Here is a 19,350-nt window from a genome sequence, read left to right as displayed (position 1 = left end):
GAAGGGCCCGCAGAGCGGGCGAGGGTGCGGGTGCAGGAAGGAGAGAAGGGGCTGGAGGAGGGGAGCTGGGCCTGGGCGGGCTCCGTAGGTTGCAGCGCAGGAGGCGGGCGGCTATGGGAACCCGGGGCCACCGACCAGGCTCCAAGGGAGGGGAGGGGGAGACGGGGAGCGGAGCCGAGCGCCGGGCGTGGAGCGCTGGGCCGGCCCGGCTGGGGCGGGAGCCGGGGGGGGGTGCGAGGCCAGAAGGCTCGACGGGGCGGGAGAGCCGGGTCCGGGGGGCCGCGCGGTGCTCGGGGTGGTGAACAGGGACGCGGGCGGGAGGCTCCTGCCAGACCCGGCCTGTGTCCTGTCCCTCCCGTTCTCCACGCCGGCCTCGGGCCCAGGGTGACAGTGGCGGCCCGGCCAGCGGGGTCAGCGCCAAGCAGCTGGCGGGCAGTTCTTGGAAAGCGCCCGGCCGAGGGCAGCGCCCCCTCTTCCTGGCTAAACGGCTGCATATTTGCTCCGACAAACCCAGTCCCCTCCTCCGTGTGCCCTGCCCGCCCCTCAGGCCCACGTCCCTTCCGCTCACGCGGAGCGCTCAGGAGACCCTGCAGTCCAGCCCCGGGACAGGGAGAGGGGGCACGGGGCACGGGAAGGCCCGCAGCCTTCGGAGTGGGGCCCACACAGCGCTGCCCGAAGCCCCCTCCCGTGTCCGCCCGGGACCAGCGTGCGGCCGCGTGGGCCGGGAAAGGCAGGACGCGCGCGGCGGGAGCGGGTCCCCCCAGGCAGGCAGGAGGCGGCAGCGTCCGCGAATCTCTTTATAAAACGCAGGGCGGGGGCTCGCGGCGGCCGCGGACGAGGACGTGGCTGGGCGGGGGCGTCGCGGGATCACACGAAGATCTGGATGCGCTCGCGGATGGGCTGGCGGCAGATGGGGCAGGCGCTGAGCGCGGCGCCGCAGGGCGCGCAGGCGCCGTGGCCGCACTGGAACACGAGGCGGATGTGGCTGTCGATGCAGATGGGGCAGGTGATGCGCTCTTCCATCTGCCGGTAGCGGCTCTGCAGCTCCTCCACCAGCTGCCGCGGCGGCCCGGGCGCGGGCGCGGCGCTCGCCACCTCCGAGCCGTCTGCGCGGGTGGGAGACAGGGGACAGGGACGGGGCTGAGCCGCGGGCGGCGCGCGAAGCGGGGCGGGCTGGGACCCGGGGCGGGCTGTGAGCCGGCGCGCACCTGGGCGCAGCTTCTTGCCGATGACCGCCTGGCACCTGATGCACTTCTTCATTCTGCGCGCGCACTCTGCGGGCGGGGGAGCGCGCGGTGAGGGGGGAGTGCCAGGCCCCGCCCCCGACACCGCCGCCCGGCCCCGCCCCCGACACTGCCCGGCCCCGCCCCCGTCACCGCCCAGCCCCGCCCCCCTGGCCACCCACCCTCGCACACGGTGCGGTGCTGGCAGGGCGAGAACAGCACGAGCAGCGTCAGCTCCGAGCACACCAGGCACTCGGCGGCCTCGGGCCCCGCCGTGGCGGCCACGTGCAGGTTCGTCATGGTGTTGGGGGTGCTGCGCACGTGCCGGGGGCCCGGGGCCGCGTCCCCGCCCACCTGTCGCTCCCTGCAGGCGGAGGAAGGGCTTGAGTGCGCCCGCGGCCGCCCCGTCCCGCTCCCCGGGCGCCGGCTCACCGGAAACGCTGGGCGCAGCCCTGCAGGGCTTTGAGTGCGCGGCCCTCGGCGGCCAGGTCCAGCGGGCTGCGGCCGCGGTGGTTGGCGTAGCTCACGTCGGCGCCCTCCAGGGCCAGGAAGCAGGCGACGGCCGCGCCCACCGTCAGCTCCGCGCTGCCCGGGAGGCCCGAGGACTGGAGCTGGGCGGCAGGACGGACGCCGGTGAGGGTGGGCGCCTTACGAGCCCTGAGGGAAGCGTGGGCGCCCCCGGCCGCAGGCAGAAGGCACGGCCCCCCCACCCCCCCGAGGCCGCAGAACTGGGGGGCGAGGGGAGCCCTTGCTAGGCGACTGGCCGGAAAAGCTACGTTCTGAGAGGATACACCACCCCGCCCCACCCCTTCCCCAGGCTGCTTAGAGTAAGGGTGCAGAATCTCGGGTGACAGCTGTCACACCTGACAGTTCTGCAAACCACAGGCCCCCAGGAGGCCCCGCCCCCAGAAAGGCTGGCTCCCGGGGGCCATTGCCGCATGTGGAAGTGGACAGTCGCTCAGGCCCTGGCCAGAGCCTGCAGGTAGGTGCCACCGCCACCTCTCCAGCACCTAGCCCCCTCCTTCCTCACCCTGGACAGCAGCTGCAAAGGCCCTGGGTCCCCCCCGGCCCCGTCAGCCACCAGCGGCAGCAGCTGATGACGCTGCAGCGCCACGTGCAGGGCTGTGTTCCCCTCCTCGTCCTCGGTGTCGAGGCTGCAACCGGCGTCCACCAGCAGAGTCACCAGCCCCACGTGGGCCTGCTGCACAGCCAGATGCAGCGGGGACTGGAGCTTCCGGTTGCGCACGTTCACGTCACAGCGGCCCTGGGGATGGGGGGTGGGCACAGGCTCAGCACAGGGACGCCAGTGGACAGCCCCCCCAGTCCCTGTCCAGGTCGGGACCCTGCCCACACCTCCCGGATGAGGATCTGGGCCACCTCGCGGTGGTTGTTGAGGGCCGCCAGGTGCAGCGCGGTGAAGCCATCCTCCTTCTTGGCATCCACCAGCTGCCGTGCCCGTGCTAGGATCTTCCTGACGGCTCTGTGGGAGCAGGGAGTTCTGTCCGGGGTCTGGAGCTGGCTCCAGGTGGCTCAGCAGTGTGCCCACCCCACACTCACAGCACATGGCCCTTGAGGGACGCGTGGTGCAGCAGCGTGAAGCCCTGGCTGTTAGTGGCAGTGACGTCGATGCCTGGCACCTCTGTGAGGACCTCCACAATGCCACTGGCGCCGGCACCCGCCGAGATGGCAGAGTGCAGAGGTGTGTTGGCATGAGCATCCTGAAGTTGAGGATCAGTGTTCACTCAGCAGTGACTTCTGGGATCAAGCTGCCTCCTGCACCCCAGGGTTAAGATCAGGGCATCTGGGAACTGGCACTCACAGGCAGGTTGACGTCACAGCCGCACTCACACAGGACCCTCACCACCTCCAGGAAGCCCCTCTGCACAGCCACATGCAGTGCCGTGTTGCGCGTGCCATTGAGGGTGTCTGCCTTGCACCCCGCGCTCAGGAGCACCCGGATGGTCTCGGGCTGGTTCCTAATGAGAGAGGAAACAAAGCTGTGCCCACTAGCTGGGCCTCCCATTTCAACGCACAGCCCGCAGCCCCTGCCCAGACCTCACCCCAGAGCCGCATAGTGCAGCGCGGTGTTGCCCTCGTCATCTGGTAGGTCCATGCCTGCCCTTGCTTGCAGCAGCAGCCGCACCAGCTCCACCTGGCCCAGGCAGGCAGCCACCTGCAGGGCGGTCCTGCCCTGGTTCTTGGTATCTACCTGCCAGGGGAGCCAGCAGGTAAGCCCCCAGCCCCCTGCCCTTGGGCAGGCTGGCTGGCATGGAGTGGGAGCAGGGAGCTCACCTGCTCTGGGTGCCTCTGCAGCAGGTCCAGAGCCCTGGCCACGTTGCCTAGTACCACCTCCACCACCAGCTTCCCTGGGTGCTCCGGGTCACTCTTCTGGGACCGTAACTTGTCCAGGGCCATGCTCAGCGAGCCTGGGGGCAGGGCTGAGGTAAGCAGTAGCAGGGGCAGCTCCGCCTCCCGCCGGCCGCCTGGGCTAGTGCCCCACCTTTGTTCTCCCTGGCACGCTCAGCCACATCCAGGTTGGCATCCTCCTCTGGACGGTAGGCCACCAGGCAAGAGGGGCTGAAGGTCCACCGCTGACCACCAACTGCCACACGCAGGTTCCCATCTCCAAACACCTTCACCACTTTCCCGATGCGGCCCAGGGCCTGAGGGGGAGAGGCAGGGTCACAGCAGGTCTGAGGTGTGTATGGGGATGGGGACAGAGACGGGTCACTCACAGGAGCCATGTCATCCGTCCACTCGCCATGGCCAGCCTGCAGTCGCTTCACTGTGTCAAGGTCGTCGATGACCCGGACCACATCACCAACCCAGAAGGAGTTGTGCTGAGCAACAGAGAGGCAAGTAAGGCGCCCCTCAGCCACGGGTGGCTACCCAGGATCGTGCAGCAGAAGAGCGAGCCCATCAAGGGCCCCAGGAGAGGCAGGCATGAACTTGGCTCCAGCCCTGCTCCCAAGAACAACCAGAGGGTCTGGCTGCCCACAGGTGACCAAGGCAGCCTTGGGTGGCCTAACCCTAGAACCACAAGGGTGATGGCCAGAAGCAGCTGAGCAGCAGCGCCCACACCAGACGAAAGCCAGCTCTGGGGAGGTGTGAAGACTGAGGCGCCCCCTCCCTGGGGAGCCTGCACACCGAAGGGACAGCTGCAGCACGGCCAAGGCCAGGGAGAAGGGCGAGGGGTGGCCCTGGGGTCACAGGGGCGGGGCAGCGCGGCTCCTCCTTCCACCTGTGCCCTCATCACCAGCACACTCACTCTACTAACCCATCCTGCCACGCCCTCCAAGTCCCCCGGTGTCCCAGACTCCAGGTCCAGAGCTGAGCCTGACTTGTACCCTTGCCCAGACCTGCCGCCTCCCAGGGCCCCACCCATGGGTCGGCTCTCACCTCGTACACCTCACTCAGTCCCCACTGCTCTGGGCAAGCGTCCACCTCCCTGTGGCCCCAACAGGCCACTCCTATCTGCCCCCACACTGCCCCCAGAGAACATCTTAGAGAGCCTGCCCAGCCACCTGCCACCGGACAGTGCTGTCCTGGCCTCCTGTGTCCCCACCCCGGGCCTGCCCCCTCCTGCCTCACCGGCTCTTGCTGCCTCGCTCTCCTCTGGTCCCTCACACCCAAATCCCCTCTTCTCAACCCTGCTCCACTAGCCAGGCCTTCCCCTTCCCTCAGGGCTGGGGTCTCCTGGGTGGGGGCCGGCACCCTAGCCCTGCCTGACCACTCCCAGGGCCGAGCAGGTACATGGAGAGGGTTACAGAGTGAGCGGATGGGGCTCGGCCCAGCCCCCCCTTGCACCTTGGTGAGAGCCCCAGGGTGGAAGGTCCAGCGGGTCTCCTGGTTGAACTGCACACGCACATCTCCGCGGTCCGTGATGCGGTGCACGGTGCCCGTCTGTCCAATAAACTGTGGCGGGGCATGGAGGCTGTGGCTGGGTCGGGTTGGGCTCTTGGGGGAGGAGAGGGTTGGGGAGCAGAGGGCCCGGGGGGCTCAGCAGGCAGGCAGCTCACCTCCACCATCCTGGGGTTCCAGCCACCGTGGCCTTCCTGCATCTCCCTCAGGATGTCTATATCCAGCAGACACTTGACCTTGTCCCCATGCTGGAAGGGCTGGCCGTCAGCACTCACCCTGCGCTGCAGCTCTGCCGGCTTGCCTGGGGGAAGGCGGCAGTCCAGGCCTCAGGGAGCATCCCCTCCCCTCCAGGACTTTATGGCCAGCCCCTGCCCAGCCAGGGCAGGAGGACCGATGGAGTGCGTGGGGACAGCCCCATACCAAGCCTCGGGAGGTGCTCCTTGTAGTAGAAACCACCGGCTACCTCGCCCACACACTTGAGGTCCACCTTGCCCTTGTGGCCCACACGGTACACGTTGGTGGTACCATCAGCCCATGTCACGCTAGCCACACTCCGGCCTGTCTCCACATCCCAGCCACGGATGTCCACCACACGGCCTGGCTTCCCTTCCCCTCCTGGGGAGACAGTTCCCACCAGCAGGCTAAGACGGTGACTCGAGGCTGAGCTGTAGCTGGCCACAGCCCAGCCCCACCTCTCCATCCCCCCACACCCCAACTCACCGTCCTGTGAGCCCCACTCCCAGTCGGGGCCTCGCACCACCTTTGCACCCTGGAAGATGCCCCTTAGTGGGATCCTTGGGAGGCCTTGGCGGGGACTCAGTGTGACACTGCAAGACAGTGGGTCTTGAGCCACATAGGAGAGAGATGCAATGGTGCAGGTTGCTTCCCAGTCTCGCTCCCCCACCCCAGCTCCTGCTCACACCAGCTGGGGTCTGCAGGATGGGGGTCCCAGCAGGCAGCGTCCTCCACATTCTGGGAGGGGGCTCCAGGGGAGCCATCCGATGCCCCTGGGCTCAGGGCCAGGAGTGAGCCTGCTGCCTGCATTCCTCAGGGGATCTTCCCCGGTGCCACATGGCCTATGTGCAGTCACTCCACACCTGCTGCCTCCCAGCAAAGCAGGCCCTGGCCTGGCTCAGAGAAGGCCTTGGCACGTGGGAAGGGGGGATGAGGAAAGCAGGCTGGCTGGCAGACAGCTGGGGCACAGCACACACACCATCTGCGTGCAGGGAGGGCCAAGCAGACAAAGGGGACAAGGGGTGAAGCCTCTGGGCATCTGTCCCCACCTAGCAGAGACCCCTCCCAGGCCACCCGCAGCAGCGCCTGGCCCACAGCAGTACTGGGGAGCCTTGCCAGCTGTAGTGTGGTGCTGGAACAGAGGAGACCCTGACCCCAGCACCAGCCTCTGCAGATCTGCTTCGTGGACATGTTGCCTTCCCCAAGGGGTGGGGACTGGTGTCAATGCCCAGGCCCCTGGAGTGACCATGACCTTGGCCATTCTTCAAGGAAATGGCTCAGGAAGGGATGATGCAGCGCCAGTCCTCGGTGTCCAAGGCGCCTGTCGAAGGCCCCAGATGTCAGCTACCCAGGACCCTGGTGGCCTCTCCGCTGTGGTTGGGAGGTCGGGGACTCACGGGCGCGAGTGGGCCGTCTCATAGCGCTCGAAGGCGTGGGCGAGGTCATGCTTGCCGTGCATGTAGCACTGCGTGCAGAGGTCATAGTCGAAGCAGACACGGCACTTCCAGCGCATGCCCCGCAGCCCATGCTTCTTGCAGCAGTCGCAGATGATGTTGGGGTGGCGGACGCCTGTGGGGGAGGCGGGGTCAGGAGCGCACTCCCACCGTCGCCTCCCCTCCCCCGCTCCCCGCCGCACGCACCAATCTGCGCATTGTCGTAGAGCAGCAGGTCGTGTGCGCCCTGGTAGCCTGCGCGGTAGTTGGTGCGGGTGCCCTGGTCCCATTGCACGACAACCGTGCGGTCGGGGGTCGAGGGGCTGCCGTGGCGGCCGAGCTCCACCACCGTGCCCACGCCGCCCTCGCCACCGTCCTGCTGGCCCCACTTCCAGTCCATGCCGCGCACCACACGCATGCCCACCTGCACACCCGCCTGGGGATCCGGGTCCATGGTGCGCAGGGCTGCTCAGGGACCTGCAAGCAGGGAGCACCCTCAGTCTACGTCGGGAGGCCACCGGCCTGCAGGACAGCCCTTGCCTGTTCAGAGAGGACTGCCCGGGAGACACGTGTGGACCAGGAGCAGAGATAACAAAGAGCTACACAGAAAGGGGCCAGGAGGCACGTGCAAAGGCCCTGGGGTGGGGAGGCAGTGACCAGAGAAGGCCCACAGGGGAGGGCACGGGTGGGGCAGGGTGGGAGCAGGTGGAGGTGGCATGGTCCCCAGCAGGCTGGCCCACGGGATGGACCAGCCCTGGCAGAAGAGGTTCCGTGACCGTCCAATGCTAGTGGATTCCATTCTAGATGGTTGGCCCACAGTGGATCATCAAATGTTTGCTCAAAAATAGATGGATTTGGGTTGTAGATGTCAGTATGAGAGATGATAGAGCAGTCGGAAAAGAGCAGACTTTCTTTGGGGGGCCAATGGATAAGTTGGCCTGCACTTAAGACTTATAGTTCACAAGACATCACTAAAGACTGAGAGCGCAGTGGCACATGCGGGAAGGTACCTGCAGTGCACACACCCCTCAGGTACCTTATCTAGAGTGTGTTAAGGACCCCTACAGATCTACACGAAAAAAATCAGAGAAAAAAATGGGCAAAACACCAGAACACACACCCCTGGGCAACTAACACGCACGGCTTCTATGGACACTTCATGGGTGGGACACCACCTTCGGCCCTACACATCAGGGGACAGTGCAGCGAGGTCACACAGTATGGTGGGGGCCTTGGCAGAGGAACTGTGGCACGGCCACCTTGTGATGCATTCACAGAAGCACCTCCCTGTGTCCTCCAAGGTGAGGTGGGTTCTCACGTGGGGTTCAGGGGTTAGCCCCTGACAGAACATGAACCCACCTCGCCACATGCCACAGCAGCGTGAAGCTCACAAATGGACACTGGAGAGAAGTAGCAAAAAGCACCCACTATGCGACTCCATTCGTAGAACTTTTGCAAAGGGGGTGAGCAAGTCCAGCGACACAGACAGCATGGGCTCCAGGACCCGGGATGTGCCAGCGCATGATCGGGTTTCTATTCTATGCATGTTCACTGTGCAAATGAGGGCCACCCACAGCCAGTGCACTCTGTGTCATGCTATTCTTCAGTAAAGTCTTGTTAATGACATGAATGGATTTCTAAGACAGTGAAGAGGGTTAGGACTCGGGGACAGAGACAGCAACCACCACCCCACTCTTCATTTAACCGTCAGGACGGTGGCTAGGGAAGGAGCCAGCCCGGGGATGCTGCCTGATACAGAGTTGGGGGACACAGCAGTCTCACTCCAGACTCATGTTCTTGGCCTTCGTCAGAGGCTGGAGGGACACTGAGGCTGGGTGGGGTGCAGCTGCGCATCAGACTGGATGCTGCCAGCCACAGAGGCCCTGCCAGCTCCAGTCCGGGCCTGGTGGCTCTGTTCAGCCACAGGACACTGAGGCCAGTGCAGGGCTTGGGGAGCACCAAGGGAAGTGCACCACGTGCCACCGCTCCACCCGGGCGCTGCCCCAACCAGCTGGACACTGCATCCCAGGCCTGGACAGCTCAGGAGACACCCAGCCCAGGCGAGGCTGCGGGTGGGCAGTGAGGAGGGGCCAGGCTTTGCCCCTCACTCCCACTCTGGCTCAGCATCTTGTTTCCACAGCCAGCAGCAGGGGCCCGAGGCCACAGGTTGTCCAGAGCAAGGCCCAGGTGAGAGCCCAACCCTACCGTGAAATTTGTGTCCAGCACAGGGGTGCTGCCACATGGCTGGGCCCTTGGGCCACACCTCGCCTGAGTGTCCACGCATATGCCTCCCTCAGATGCTCAAGGACACAAACCTCCTGGCCAGCCTGGCCTCTGCAGTTCTCCCTCTGCACCCCGCCCAGGACCACTGGCGCCTCCATGGAAATGGCAGACCTTTTAAAAGCAGAAGCCTTCCCTGCCTAGTGGCTAATGAGGAGCCTCTGCCAAACGGCTGGGCTCTGCTTCTTCAGGGAAACCCGTCATCTGACCAGGGGTATCCACTGCGACTCCTCGGCTGCCCTCCCCTCATAACCTCTGGAGACCCTGCTAAGATGTGGCACTGGGGCCTGAGGCCAGGGCAGGCTCCAGCACCAGGGGCTGCTTCTTCCTTCCACAGAACACAAGTATCTGACACAGAGTGGCCAGAGAAGCCTCTCCCTTTCCTTGGCTGCACCCCCACGCACACACAGCCAGGTGCACAGCCACCACTCAGAGTGACCCGCACACCCTCCCACAGTACAGATCCCCTCAGTCGGACAGTGAGCCCACGAGAGCAGGGCCTCTGAGGGCAGCCTGCATGTCCACTTGCTGAGCTGTCTGGCCGGGCCCCTACCAGTCTCCGCGTTTACTGAAAGGCTGGGAGGACACACGAAACATGAAGAAAAGGGAATCTGTACTCGGCCCCTATGCTGGCCAGCAGACCCCACATCCCGAGGGCCTGGCCTGCCCAGGTCATCTCCACTCATCCCAAACACTGTGTGCTGACTGCATCCACCCCGAGCACAAGCAGCTGAATCTGGCACATTCTCTGTGGCCTTTCCCTGGTGATGGCCCTTGACTCTCCTCTGGAGACCCTCCCATCCCCACTGGCAGCTGTCTTGGAGGGAGGTCACCCCTCTTTCTCCAGGCCTGGCCAAGCAGCTTCTCACTGCCTGGTCTGCAGGGCTACCAGCTGCAGGGGCAGGCTATGCTGGGTTCTTGCTCCCTGGGTCCTGGCAGTGACTTCAGCTCTGCTCATGGAGCTCCAGGAAAGCTGCGGGCACAGCCCAGGCTGAGCCTCCCCACCCTCAGCCTCTTCACAGGGACCATCCCTGCAGACATGGTGGAAGCGGGCAAGGCTGAGGTAACGGCCTGCTGGCACTGCTCCTTAGGGGCACAGCGCCCCCACCAGGCTGCTGACTCAGCCAGAACTGCATACACCCTCCTCCCTGCCAGGAGACCACCAGAATTGGGCACAGCTGTGGGGACACTCCCGCTTAGCAGGGGCAGGAATCTTCATGAGCAGACAGACCCAGCTGGAGGTCTCTGCTGGCAGGGGCACCCATCCCCCTGCTGAGCCCTGAAACTGGCCCATCCCTGAGATGGAGGACTTGGAGCAGGAGAAAACCCAACTGCCGCAAGCTGGCACCAGGGTCATTATGCAGACGGGGTGAGCCTGGCCTCTCAGCCAGAGCCAGCATGGCCCAGGCCAGCCGCCACCTGCTGCTTATGGTCCCGCTGGCCCCATGCTGCTGGACCTTTCTCAGCGAGACACGGGGGCAAGCATGGGAGCAAGCCTGTGCCCAGCCTTGCCCTTGGGAGAACCGGCAGGGAGTAGAGGTCCCGGTGCAGGGTGCCCGTCTAGATTTGTGGGAAATGAGGACCAAGCCTCAGCTTATGACCATTCCAGTGGTGTGCCAGGCTAGGTCCCCAGGGCAGTCCAGCCTGTGACAAAGTAGCCTGTGCCTCTGACCAGCACCTGTCTTTAGTCATGCCAGTATTTTTAGCACAGCGAGACAGTTCTCCTCTAGCCTCAGCCAGCAAACTCCCAAGGGCTGCCCCTCATGGAAGCCCTCAAGAGTCGGGACACTGGTCAGGCTTCCTCTCCAGCCACACCTCTCGTGTCCTGAACCAGCACCCCCTGTTGCCCAGGGCTGCCCCAGCAAGAGGGGAGAAGCCCACAGGAGCACAGTCAGGGGAGCTCAGTGTGCCCACTCATTCCACAGCACCTCCCTAAGCCTGAGACGTGTAAGCACAGAGAAGCACCCAGCCCTGGCAGCACCTGTGGCCTGGGGGCCTCCCCTCCATACCTCCATCCCCAGAGGTCTTAGGGTCTGTCCTCTGCTTCAGAGGAAGCACCCTCTGTACGGCATGACGTAACCCTGGCTTGGGCCTCCTCATCTGAGTACCACCTCCAGCAACGCCTCTCTGCTGCCCACCCACCCCCACATAGTCACTGCAGAGAAAGCCAGGGGACACGGCTCCCGGGTGTCAGACACACTTGGGCTCAGCATTCTAAGACCTTCTCAAGGAGGGCTGGGGGGCTTTCTAGGCAGCTCTGCACCTCCCTCCACCCACCTCCTTCCTGCCCCCTCCACCTAGTCTTTGTCACTGCTGTCCCCAGGGCCTAAAATGTCGCCACGGATCACGTACCACCTGCTGTCAGGTTCCCAGCACTCTGGACTGAGGGCTCACGACCTCAACTCAAAAGCTCTCATCAGGGGTGTGTGGGGTGGGGGCAGCGAGTGGGGCAGGGAATAGGGTTGGGAGCAGGGGGGCAGCATTGAGCCCCAGACAGGCTGGGGGAAGGGGACCCTCTTATTCCCCTCCATCTTGGAGGTCTTTCTTCACAGGGAGCTGGGGACAGAGTGTACCTTCTTAGGGTGGCATGGGGATCCTGACCACCCGTGAAGGGCCTGCTCTGTCTGCACCGCTCACAAGAGCTTGGGGCTGTGTGGTCTAACAGGCAGCCTGGCCATCTGAGAACAGAGCTTGCTGACAAAATGGATCTTGCCTTGGGCTTCCCTAGCCCTCACTGTCTCCTTGGGCCACGGAGAGGCATTTCCAGGCTGGGGGCTGAGTCTGGGCAAAGCTGGCCCCCTGAGGGCCCTGGCTGAAGGCCCAAGAACAGCAGACCATGGGCCGGCTGTGCCCGAGCCTCTCAGCAAGGCTGAGAAGCGGCCTGGATGCCTGGACAGCACTGTGCACCAGGCTGGGCATGCCGCAGACCTCCAGTGAGTACCACCTGCTCAGAGGCACGTGAGAGTGGCGGCCGTCATGGAGATGGGCTGCTGGGCCCAATCAGACCCTCTGGGACAGATGCTCCTCCTAGGGCCCCTCATCACTGCCGCCTCCTCCCTGGACGTGCACTGCCACAGGCTGCTGACAACCGCCCCACGTCCAGCCCTTCCTGGAGAGCAGGAGGCCTCTGAGCCGCCCACTCCCACCTTCCTACCCTAACCCCGCAAAGCTCTAGGCAGAGAAAGGAACCTGTGAGCCCTGAGCACTCTGCATAGCTGGCTCCCACCTGCCTATGGCCGGTGAGCTCTGGGCTGGAGGCCGCTGTGGAAAGCACAGATGCCCAAGGCTGGCCCAGGCTCCCATGCCAACCTGGCTGAAGCCTCCAGAGACAAGGAAGCCAAAGACAGTCCACAGCCATGCAGGAGCCATGGCCCAGTGAGTGTGGAGGGGCTCTGGGGTAGGCCACTCTGTCCAGCACTCTCCAAGAGCTGCAGCCATCACAGCCCTAGGTATACACATGACTTTACTTTCAAACCCACAGGAACAGTTGCCAAACCATTCCCTGCTACCCCTCCTGTAAACATGCAGACAAGGCTTCACACTTCAGGACGCTGAGTGCTGCGACATGATGCGCACTTGTGCATGCCACCATCTCCGTGGGAAATTTACCCAGAGACTGACCGACTTATTCTTCTGCCAGAAATGCTGGATTCTGCCATCAACCCCAGAGTTCACAGACCATGCCCCTGGCTGGCACCTGAACCCCCTTGGATACTGCGGCTACTGATATTTATGACCCTGAGGTAGTGGGGATTAAGGATTCGGGTGCAGATGTGCTTTAGCAGAACCAGAACCTACCTCAGAGCACGCACCCGCCTCCAGTCAGCATCCCAGGCACTTAGTTGCTACTTCCTGGGCCACAAATTCGCTCAGCCACCAAGATTTCCTGTTGGGAACTAGCAGCCATGGCCAACACAGAACACAGCAAGCCAAATAGGCAGCCAGTGAGCCAGTCTGTGGAAAAATGGTTTTCAACAGGCAGTTTTACACATTTAGCATTTACTATCTCAACTACATGAGCCACCGTCAGGTCTGTGCTGTGGCTTACTGCTTTCTCTTTTCAAAAGAAACTACCAACTCTTAGAGGGCAGAAGTATTTCCGAACCATAAATTGGAACGACGTAGGAGTAAGGTGCTCCCCTACTTGTAATATTTTAGTTGAAAGCTTTAAAAAGCCATAGAAATGAAATCGCATCAGCTAGGAAGTTAGCAAAGGGCATTTACTCTGAAGAACAAAGTTACATGAAATGTAAGGCAAAAGACACGAGCCTGCCCTTCTCCTTGCACCTCCAGCTGTGCCCAGTGACATTGCTGACGTGACATTGTGTGGCACAATCAAGTAGCAAAAACTGGTGAGCCAGAGGCTCCTGCCATGTAGTAGCTCTGGCTACGATGCAGGTGGACATCCTGGGTGCCCAGCGGGGTCGGGCCCATTGGGGAGTGGGGTGTAGCCCTGAGATGGAGAGGCCAGGAAACCTGACTGGCCAGCATCAAGGCACCTGCTGGGGGGTAGCCTATACGAGGTACGGGCTGTCATCACCTCTAGTCTGGGCCACATAGGTGCAAACCCTCAGGCACCCTACAGACTGGAGCATCACACCGCCTTGGGCGGAAGAGACACACTGAGTAACTTGTTAAATCCGGAGCAACGGGGCAGGGTGGAAAGGGGAGAACAGGGGACCTTCCAGGAAGGGCCGGGCTTGCCGGGGCTCCCGCCCTCGAGCTGCTCCTGCCCAAGCCCGCGGGTGCCCATCAGGAGCCTGTGTGGCACCTCTCATTTCCTCCCCTCGTTCTGAACTCAGAAGGGGGAGGCAGGATTTCTAGTCAATCCCCCTCCCTCACACACGCACACTCAGACACAAACACCCTCTCTGGCATCCCGCCAAACCGAATCCACGGGGCGAAAGCGCCAAATCCAAGTTACCGGGCCACGAACTGGTCCGCGGCTCACCTGTCCGGCCGTCCGGCCGCCTGCCCGCCCGCCCGCTTTTGGACTCTCGGGCTGCGCCCTGATGCCCGGAGACTTGGGGACCTGCCTCCAGCCTGGCCGAGCTTCGGCAGGAGGCCTGAGCGATCCAACCCTGCGGCCGCGGGGACACGCCGAGATGCACAGTCAGCGCCCCCGAGCCGCTCCCGGGGCTGCCCGCCGCCTACGCTCCCTTCCCGGGCCCGGTTCCCTCCCGGGCGCGCCCGGGGCCGCGGCCCCGCCACTGCCCTGGTGGCCGGGGACAGCGCGCGCCCCGAAGTCCGCGCCCCTGCCCCTGTCATTCAGCCCCCTCCGACCCTCCACTTGCCCGCGAGTCCGCGTCCCGCCCGCTCGGCGCAGGGGCGCGGGGGGCCCTGAAGCGAGGCTGACGGCCAGTCCGGGTGTCGGTCCGTCACCGGTGTGCGGAGCCCCGGCTGCCCCCGAGCCCCGGCGTTGGGGCTCCCGGCGCCGCCGCGCAAGGCCGGCCGGGAGTCGTAGTCCGCAGCCAGCCGCGGCCGGGCGCTGGGGGGCGCGCGGGGACCGCAACTCCCAGGAGGCCGTACGGCCGCAGCGGCGGCGGCGCTGACGCACGAGGGTGAGGGGAAAGGCGCGCGCGGACAGGCCGGCCCGGGGACGGGCTCCGCGGGGCCAGGAAGAGGACAGGGAGTGTGCTCTAGTCTGATGAAGTGGGCGCACCCGGGGAGACGACGGAGGGCCCGAAGGAGCGGGCTCCGCGCCCGTCCTCAGGCCAACGCGGAAGGACCCACAAGTTCTCCCAGGAACCTGCACGTAAGAGGACGCTCGGGGCCGCAGGGGGCGGGGCCGGCGCAGGAAGTGCGTCAGGAGGCGGGGCCGACGCGTGGCGCCGTCGCCCTGCTCTACGTGGCGAGGAGGGGTTCGGAGAGGAGACGCGGCCTCCAGCGACTGCGCAGTGGCGATCCTGAGGCCGCATCCCGTGGCCATGGAGACGGAGGCTCCGAGGTGACATCGCGCTCGGGCGAACAGGCGGGGCTTGCGGGGATGCAGAGGCGAGGCGTCGGCGCAGGCGTTGCTTTTTGTGTTAACTTGTCCTCACTGCAGTGACGGCGGCGCGCGGTTTTAGTTCAGCAGAGCTGAAGACGGTGAAAAGCGACGGCCCCGGCGCGCTTCCGCCCCGGCTCCTCCCGAGCCAAGCCCTGCCTTCCACCTGGGACCTCTCAAGGAAACTGCATGTGACTAGACAACGACTGCTAGCTTTTTACCGATTAATGTCGGACGGGTCTGCAGACCCCCGACAAGGTCACCGAGAACTTGGCTCGCCCCTCAAGGGTCGTGCGACTCCCGGGCTGTCACGCAAACCAGCTGTACACGTTGACAGCTTCATGGCTGTACCTGCTGCACCTGCTTCTGCATGAAGCCACGCTGCCCTTCCTGGGCACCTCCAGTTTTCCTCTGGAGTTAACACTTGCCTAGTATTTTCATATGCCTAACACATGGCTAATGTTTTTTTTCAAATGATTCGACGTCTTTGCCACATGCCTATCAAAAACATTTTCCAGGGCCGGCCCGTGGCTCACTCGGGAGAGTGCGGTGCTGATAACACCAAGGCCCCGGGTTCGGATCCCATATACGGATGGCCGGTTCGCTCACTGGCTGAGCATGGTGCTGACAACACCAAGTCAAGGGTTAAGATCCCCTTACCGGTCATCTTTAAAAAAAAAAAAAAAAAACACATTTTCCAAAAGCTCAAACACATCTGTTTAATTCCCAGAGGCCTCGCTCAAAGAGCCCTCTACCATACCCAACCTATACTAAATGCTTTGTGAACCTCCTGCGCGGCTCTCTCTCGAGCTTTTCTCTGCTGTCATTCTGCGACTCTCTCCCCCTTTCTCCTGCTTTAGATTCCTTGTTTCCTGGAATCTGCGCCATCTTTCTTCTTTTGCTCAAGTAAGTCCTGTAATAACTTCCTAGAAGGGGTACATGTCTAAATATGTGTTTATTCTTCTCTAGGGTACCCCCGTCCTCCCACTTTCTGTATCCTGACTGAGAAACACAGTGCCTTGGCTGAAGGCACTTTGTGACCTGGCCAGCAGCATGTTTTCCCCTGAGGGCTTAAACCCAAGCAGGGGCCTTGAGTATTCCCAGATACTGGTAAGCTTGGTGAGGTTGTGCTGACCTAACAGAAACCGAGGCTGAACATATAAAACATAGGATTTATTGAGCCAATATGAGGATTGCAACCAGGGAAACACATAGGCCAGGTCACCCTGAGATGTGCTCTCCCAAGGGGGCCAGCCGAGCTTAGCATATTATACTCATGAGAAGCTAACCAAGGTCGGTTAGCTCAGTTGGTTAGAGGGTGGTGCTGATAACATCAAGGTCCAGGGTTTGATCCTTGTACTGGCCAGCTGCCTTCTTGCGATTATAAAAACAAACAAGAAAAATCACAAGAAGGGGAGAATCAAAGGCGAGAGAGAGAGAGAGAGAGAGAGAGAGAGAGAGAGAGAGAGAGAGAGAGAGGATAGTCCCACCTCATCATTTCATCAGTTCTTCTATTGCCTGTACATGACGGGATAGGTTTGGGATATAGGGATAGGTTTGGGATATAGATTTGGGATTGTTACTAGGTTACACCCTATATGCAGGGATCTAGATAAGGATTACAAGAAGCATTCTAGGTTATTTTATGACTTTCTGGTGCCATCATGTCTGCTTCTAAGTAACAATGGTCTTATGATAACGTATTCCAGGACATGCAGGCGTGACTACTGACTTATCCCAGATCCCCTAAGGCACTACAATTTATCTGACCTAGTCAGAGCAGATTTTTTCATTATCAGTTGTTGCCCAAAACACTGAGGTCAAACATGTTCTTAAACATGTAGAAACTAGCCCAGCCTCAGTCAAATTCCTTAAATCCTCATATAAACATAAAGAAGGGTGGGCTGGTTAGTTCAGTTGGTTAGAGCATTGTGTTATAACGCCAAGGTCAAGGGCTCAGATCCCCATACTTGCCAGCCACCAACAATAAGCCAATAAACCCCAAAAGAGCTCTATATAAGCTGTGCAGTATGAAAGAAATCAGACATTGCCTTAAGCCTAGATCTCTGTTCCATGTGGAACGCCCTGATTTTATGCTCCCCTTGTGTCTTAACGCCTGGGGAAGAAAGTGCCATTGGCCTGAATTAGTATCCTTCTTCCCCTGAGGCTGGAAGCCACCACTGCTCTGGATGTGACCTCCACTTTCCTTTTCAGTGAAGGGCTCAGGGGGCCCACTAACAAAGGGCCGACAGTGCTTCCATGCCAATGGGCACCTCAGTGGCACTAGTACAGTGAGCTTCACCAGCCCTGTGACTGTGGAATATACAGCTACTCCCACACTGGAAAAGAAGCTCTGGTATAGCCCTCCTGGGAATATTCCCAAGGCTGCCCAGATTATTGCAGAGGAAGGGGTGTCTAATGCCAGTAGTGTTACACAGGAGGGAAAAGAGGCCCCCCTCCATGTGTTGCTAATACAGTTTTGTCTCTCTGCTGTTAGCCTGAGATGCCTCTGTGTCACCTGTCACAGAGTGACAGAGACGCAAAAGGTTACGCAGAGCCCATGTATTCAGAGCAATGAGAAGCCCGAAGGGACCGCACCGGGGAAGACTCCTTCAAGAGAGGAGAGCCCAGGCACAGCCCCGAGTCAGGTTTTGCTTCAGTTTTTTGGGGGGTTTTTTTGTTTTTGTTTTTGTTTTTTATAAAGATGACCGGTAAGGGGATCTTAACCCTTGGCTTGGTGTTGTCAGCACCACGCTCAGCCATTGAGCGAACCGGTCATCTCTATATAGGATCCGAACCCGTGGCCTTGGTGTTATCAGCACCACATTCTCCCAAGTGAGCCACAGGCCGGCACTTGCTTCAGTTTTTATTGTAAAGACAAGAAAGTTACAGAAGAAAAATAGATGGTTAATCAGTCATAGTGAAAACATAAACAAACTGGCTACATGACAATCTTCATTAAAGCAGGTATAGATTAAAATAGTTCAAGCAATTTACCATCAAAAGGATCATAAAACTAAGCCATGTGACATACAAAAAGAAACAATGAGATGATCACTATAGTAGCGCTTAGCTCCCCAGGAAACTCAAAGAAACAGCTGAAGGCGAGATGTGGAACGTCCCCCAAGCCCTAACTAGCAGAATATCCTTGAAGATTTTCGCTCACGTACTTTCCCAGCATTTATGTTTAGCTGCAGCAAGCGCAACTGCCCCCAGAGCAATCACTTTTTGCTGTGCTTCAATTCTCTTATCTACATCAAAGACTTTAGTTCTGTGAATGTTTTCTTGTCTTTCTTAATCTTAGCATTTCTGTGTGTTTTCCTAAAGGGTTGGGCTTTGGCCCCCTAAGCTAGAGGCTCTGGCCTCCTAAACTACAGGATTTTGGTCCTTCTAAGCTACAGGCTTTGGCTTAAACCAAGGACTTTGGTCTTTTAAATTACAGGCTTTGGCCTTCTACCCTACAGACTAAACTTCGGTCCTCTAAACTACAAGCTTTGGCCCTGCAAAATACATGCGTTTTGTTTCTATCTCATTAATGTCAATATCCTCCACACCTCTGCTGTTGTGTCGTCCCCACTAGAGCCTAGATATCCTCGGAGACGTCTCCCTGGCCTGAGCCCATCTCACAGCTTGTATGCAAGGCCCATCTAACTACTGGGTGTGCCTCTGAGGAGCCAGGGAAGGATTCCATTATTTTTCAGTAATACTTTTCTGAACAGCCTACAGCTTTAGGACATCTTTCTTTTCTTTCCCGTAGTGTTAAACTGAAGACCTTCAAACACACAGACTGCACTTTTACCACTTCTGTTCAACATCGTACTGGAAATTCCAGCCAAAGCACTTAGACAAGAGAAAGGAACAAAAGATATCCAAATTGGAAAGGGAGAGGTAAAACTATCCCAATTCACAGATGACATGGCCTTATATATATATCAAGGGCCCGGCTTGGGTTCAAGCCTGCATGGAAAACACACAGCTGGCCAGATCATGGAGTGGTCAAGGCACAGTGTGTTGCTCAGTCAGGACCCAGAAAGAAATTGGGGGAGGGGACTGAGGGACCCTATAAGGTTGTAATACTACCCAAAGCAACGTACAAACTCAATGCTATCCTTACTAAAATTCCAACACCTTTTTTTTCTTTTTCTTTTTTGCAGAAATTAAAAGGCTGATCCTCAAATTCATGTGTAATTGCAAGGCGCTCTGAACAGCCCAAACAATATTGAAAAAGAAATCAGGAGGAAGACTCACGCTTTCTTATCTGAAAACTTACTACAAAGCCACAGCGATCAAAGCAGTGTGGTACTGGCATAGGACTGACACAGAGACCAAAGGA

At 60.6% G+C, this 19,350-nt stretch overlaps 1 protein-coding gene across 4 annotated transcripts; it reads right to left on the bottom strand.

The window, feature by feature from the left end:
- Nucleotides 1-783: 783 nt before the first annotated feature.
- On the bottom strand, nt 784-14,111 carry MIB2 (MIB E3 ubiquitin protein ligase 2). 4 transcript variants are annotated; one of them, XM_063103777.1, is made up of 20 exons: nt 13,983-14,111; nt 12,830-12,985; nt 6,959-7,228; nt 6,716-6,887; nt 5,805-5,911; nt 5,505-5,699; nt 5,243-5,385; nt 5,031-5,138; nt 3,959-4,063; nt 3,724-3,886; nt 3,516-3,649; nt 3,284-3,432; nt 3,043-3,199; nt 2,781-2,941; nt 2,577-2,703; nt 2,254-2,487; nt 1,656-1,834; nt 1,406-1,587; nt 1,209-1,274; nt 784-1,106 (listed from the first exon to the last, which is right to left on the bottom strand). In XM_063103777.1, the coding sequence occupies exons 3-20, from the start codon at nt 7,203-7,205 to the stop codon at nt 868-870; spliced, it is 2,868 nt and encodes a 955-aa protein (XP_062959847.1). In that variant the 5' UTR covers nt 7,206-7,228; nt 12,830-12,985; nt 13,983-14,111; the 3' UTR covers nt 784-867. The 4 variants fall into 4 exon arrangements, with proteins under 4 accessions (XP_062959847.1, XP_062959848.1, XP_062959849.1 ...); XM_063103778.1 differs by having other exon boundaries at nt 12,830-12,927; XM_063103779.1 differs by lacking the exon at nt 5,031-5,138.
- Between the last annotated feature and the right edge of the window lie 5,239 nt (nt 14,112-19,350).

Source organism: Cynocephalus volans, chromosome 8 (assembly GCF_027409185.1).
Source record: "Cynocephalus volans isolate mCynVol1 chromosome 8, mCynVol1.pri, whole genome shotgun sequence".
Classification (NCBI taxonomy): domain Eukaryota; kingdom Metazoa; phylum Chordata; class Mammalia; order Dermoptera; family Cynocephalidae; genus Cynocephalus; species Cynocephalus volans.
This window is presented reverse-complemented; position numbering and strand designations above follow the sequence as displayed.

Bases quoted from the DNA above. Each gene is read 5' to 3' on its own strand.
- MIB2 (XM_063103777.1), bottom strand. From the start codon at position 7,205: ATGGACCCGGATCCCCAGGCGGGTGTGCAGGTGGGCATGCGTGTGGTG. The intron at 3,650-3,723 runs GTGGGGCACTAG...CCCTGCCCCCAG, and splicing joins GCGTGCCAGGGAGAACAAAG to GCTCGCTGAGCATGGCCCTG. The intron at 2,942-3,042 runs GTGAGTGCCAGT...CCTCAACTTCAG, and splicing joins GCTGTGACGTCAACCTGCCT to GATGCTCATGCCAACACACC.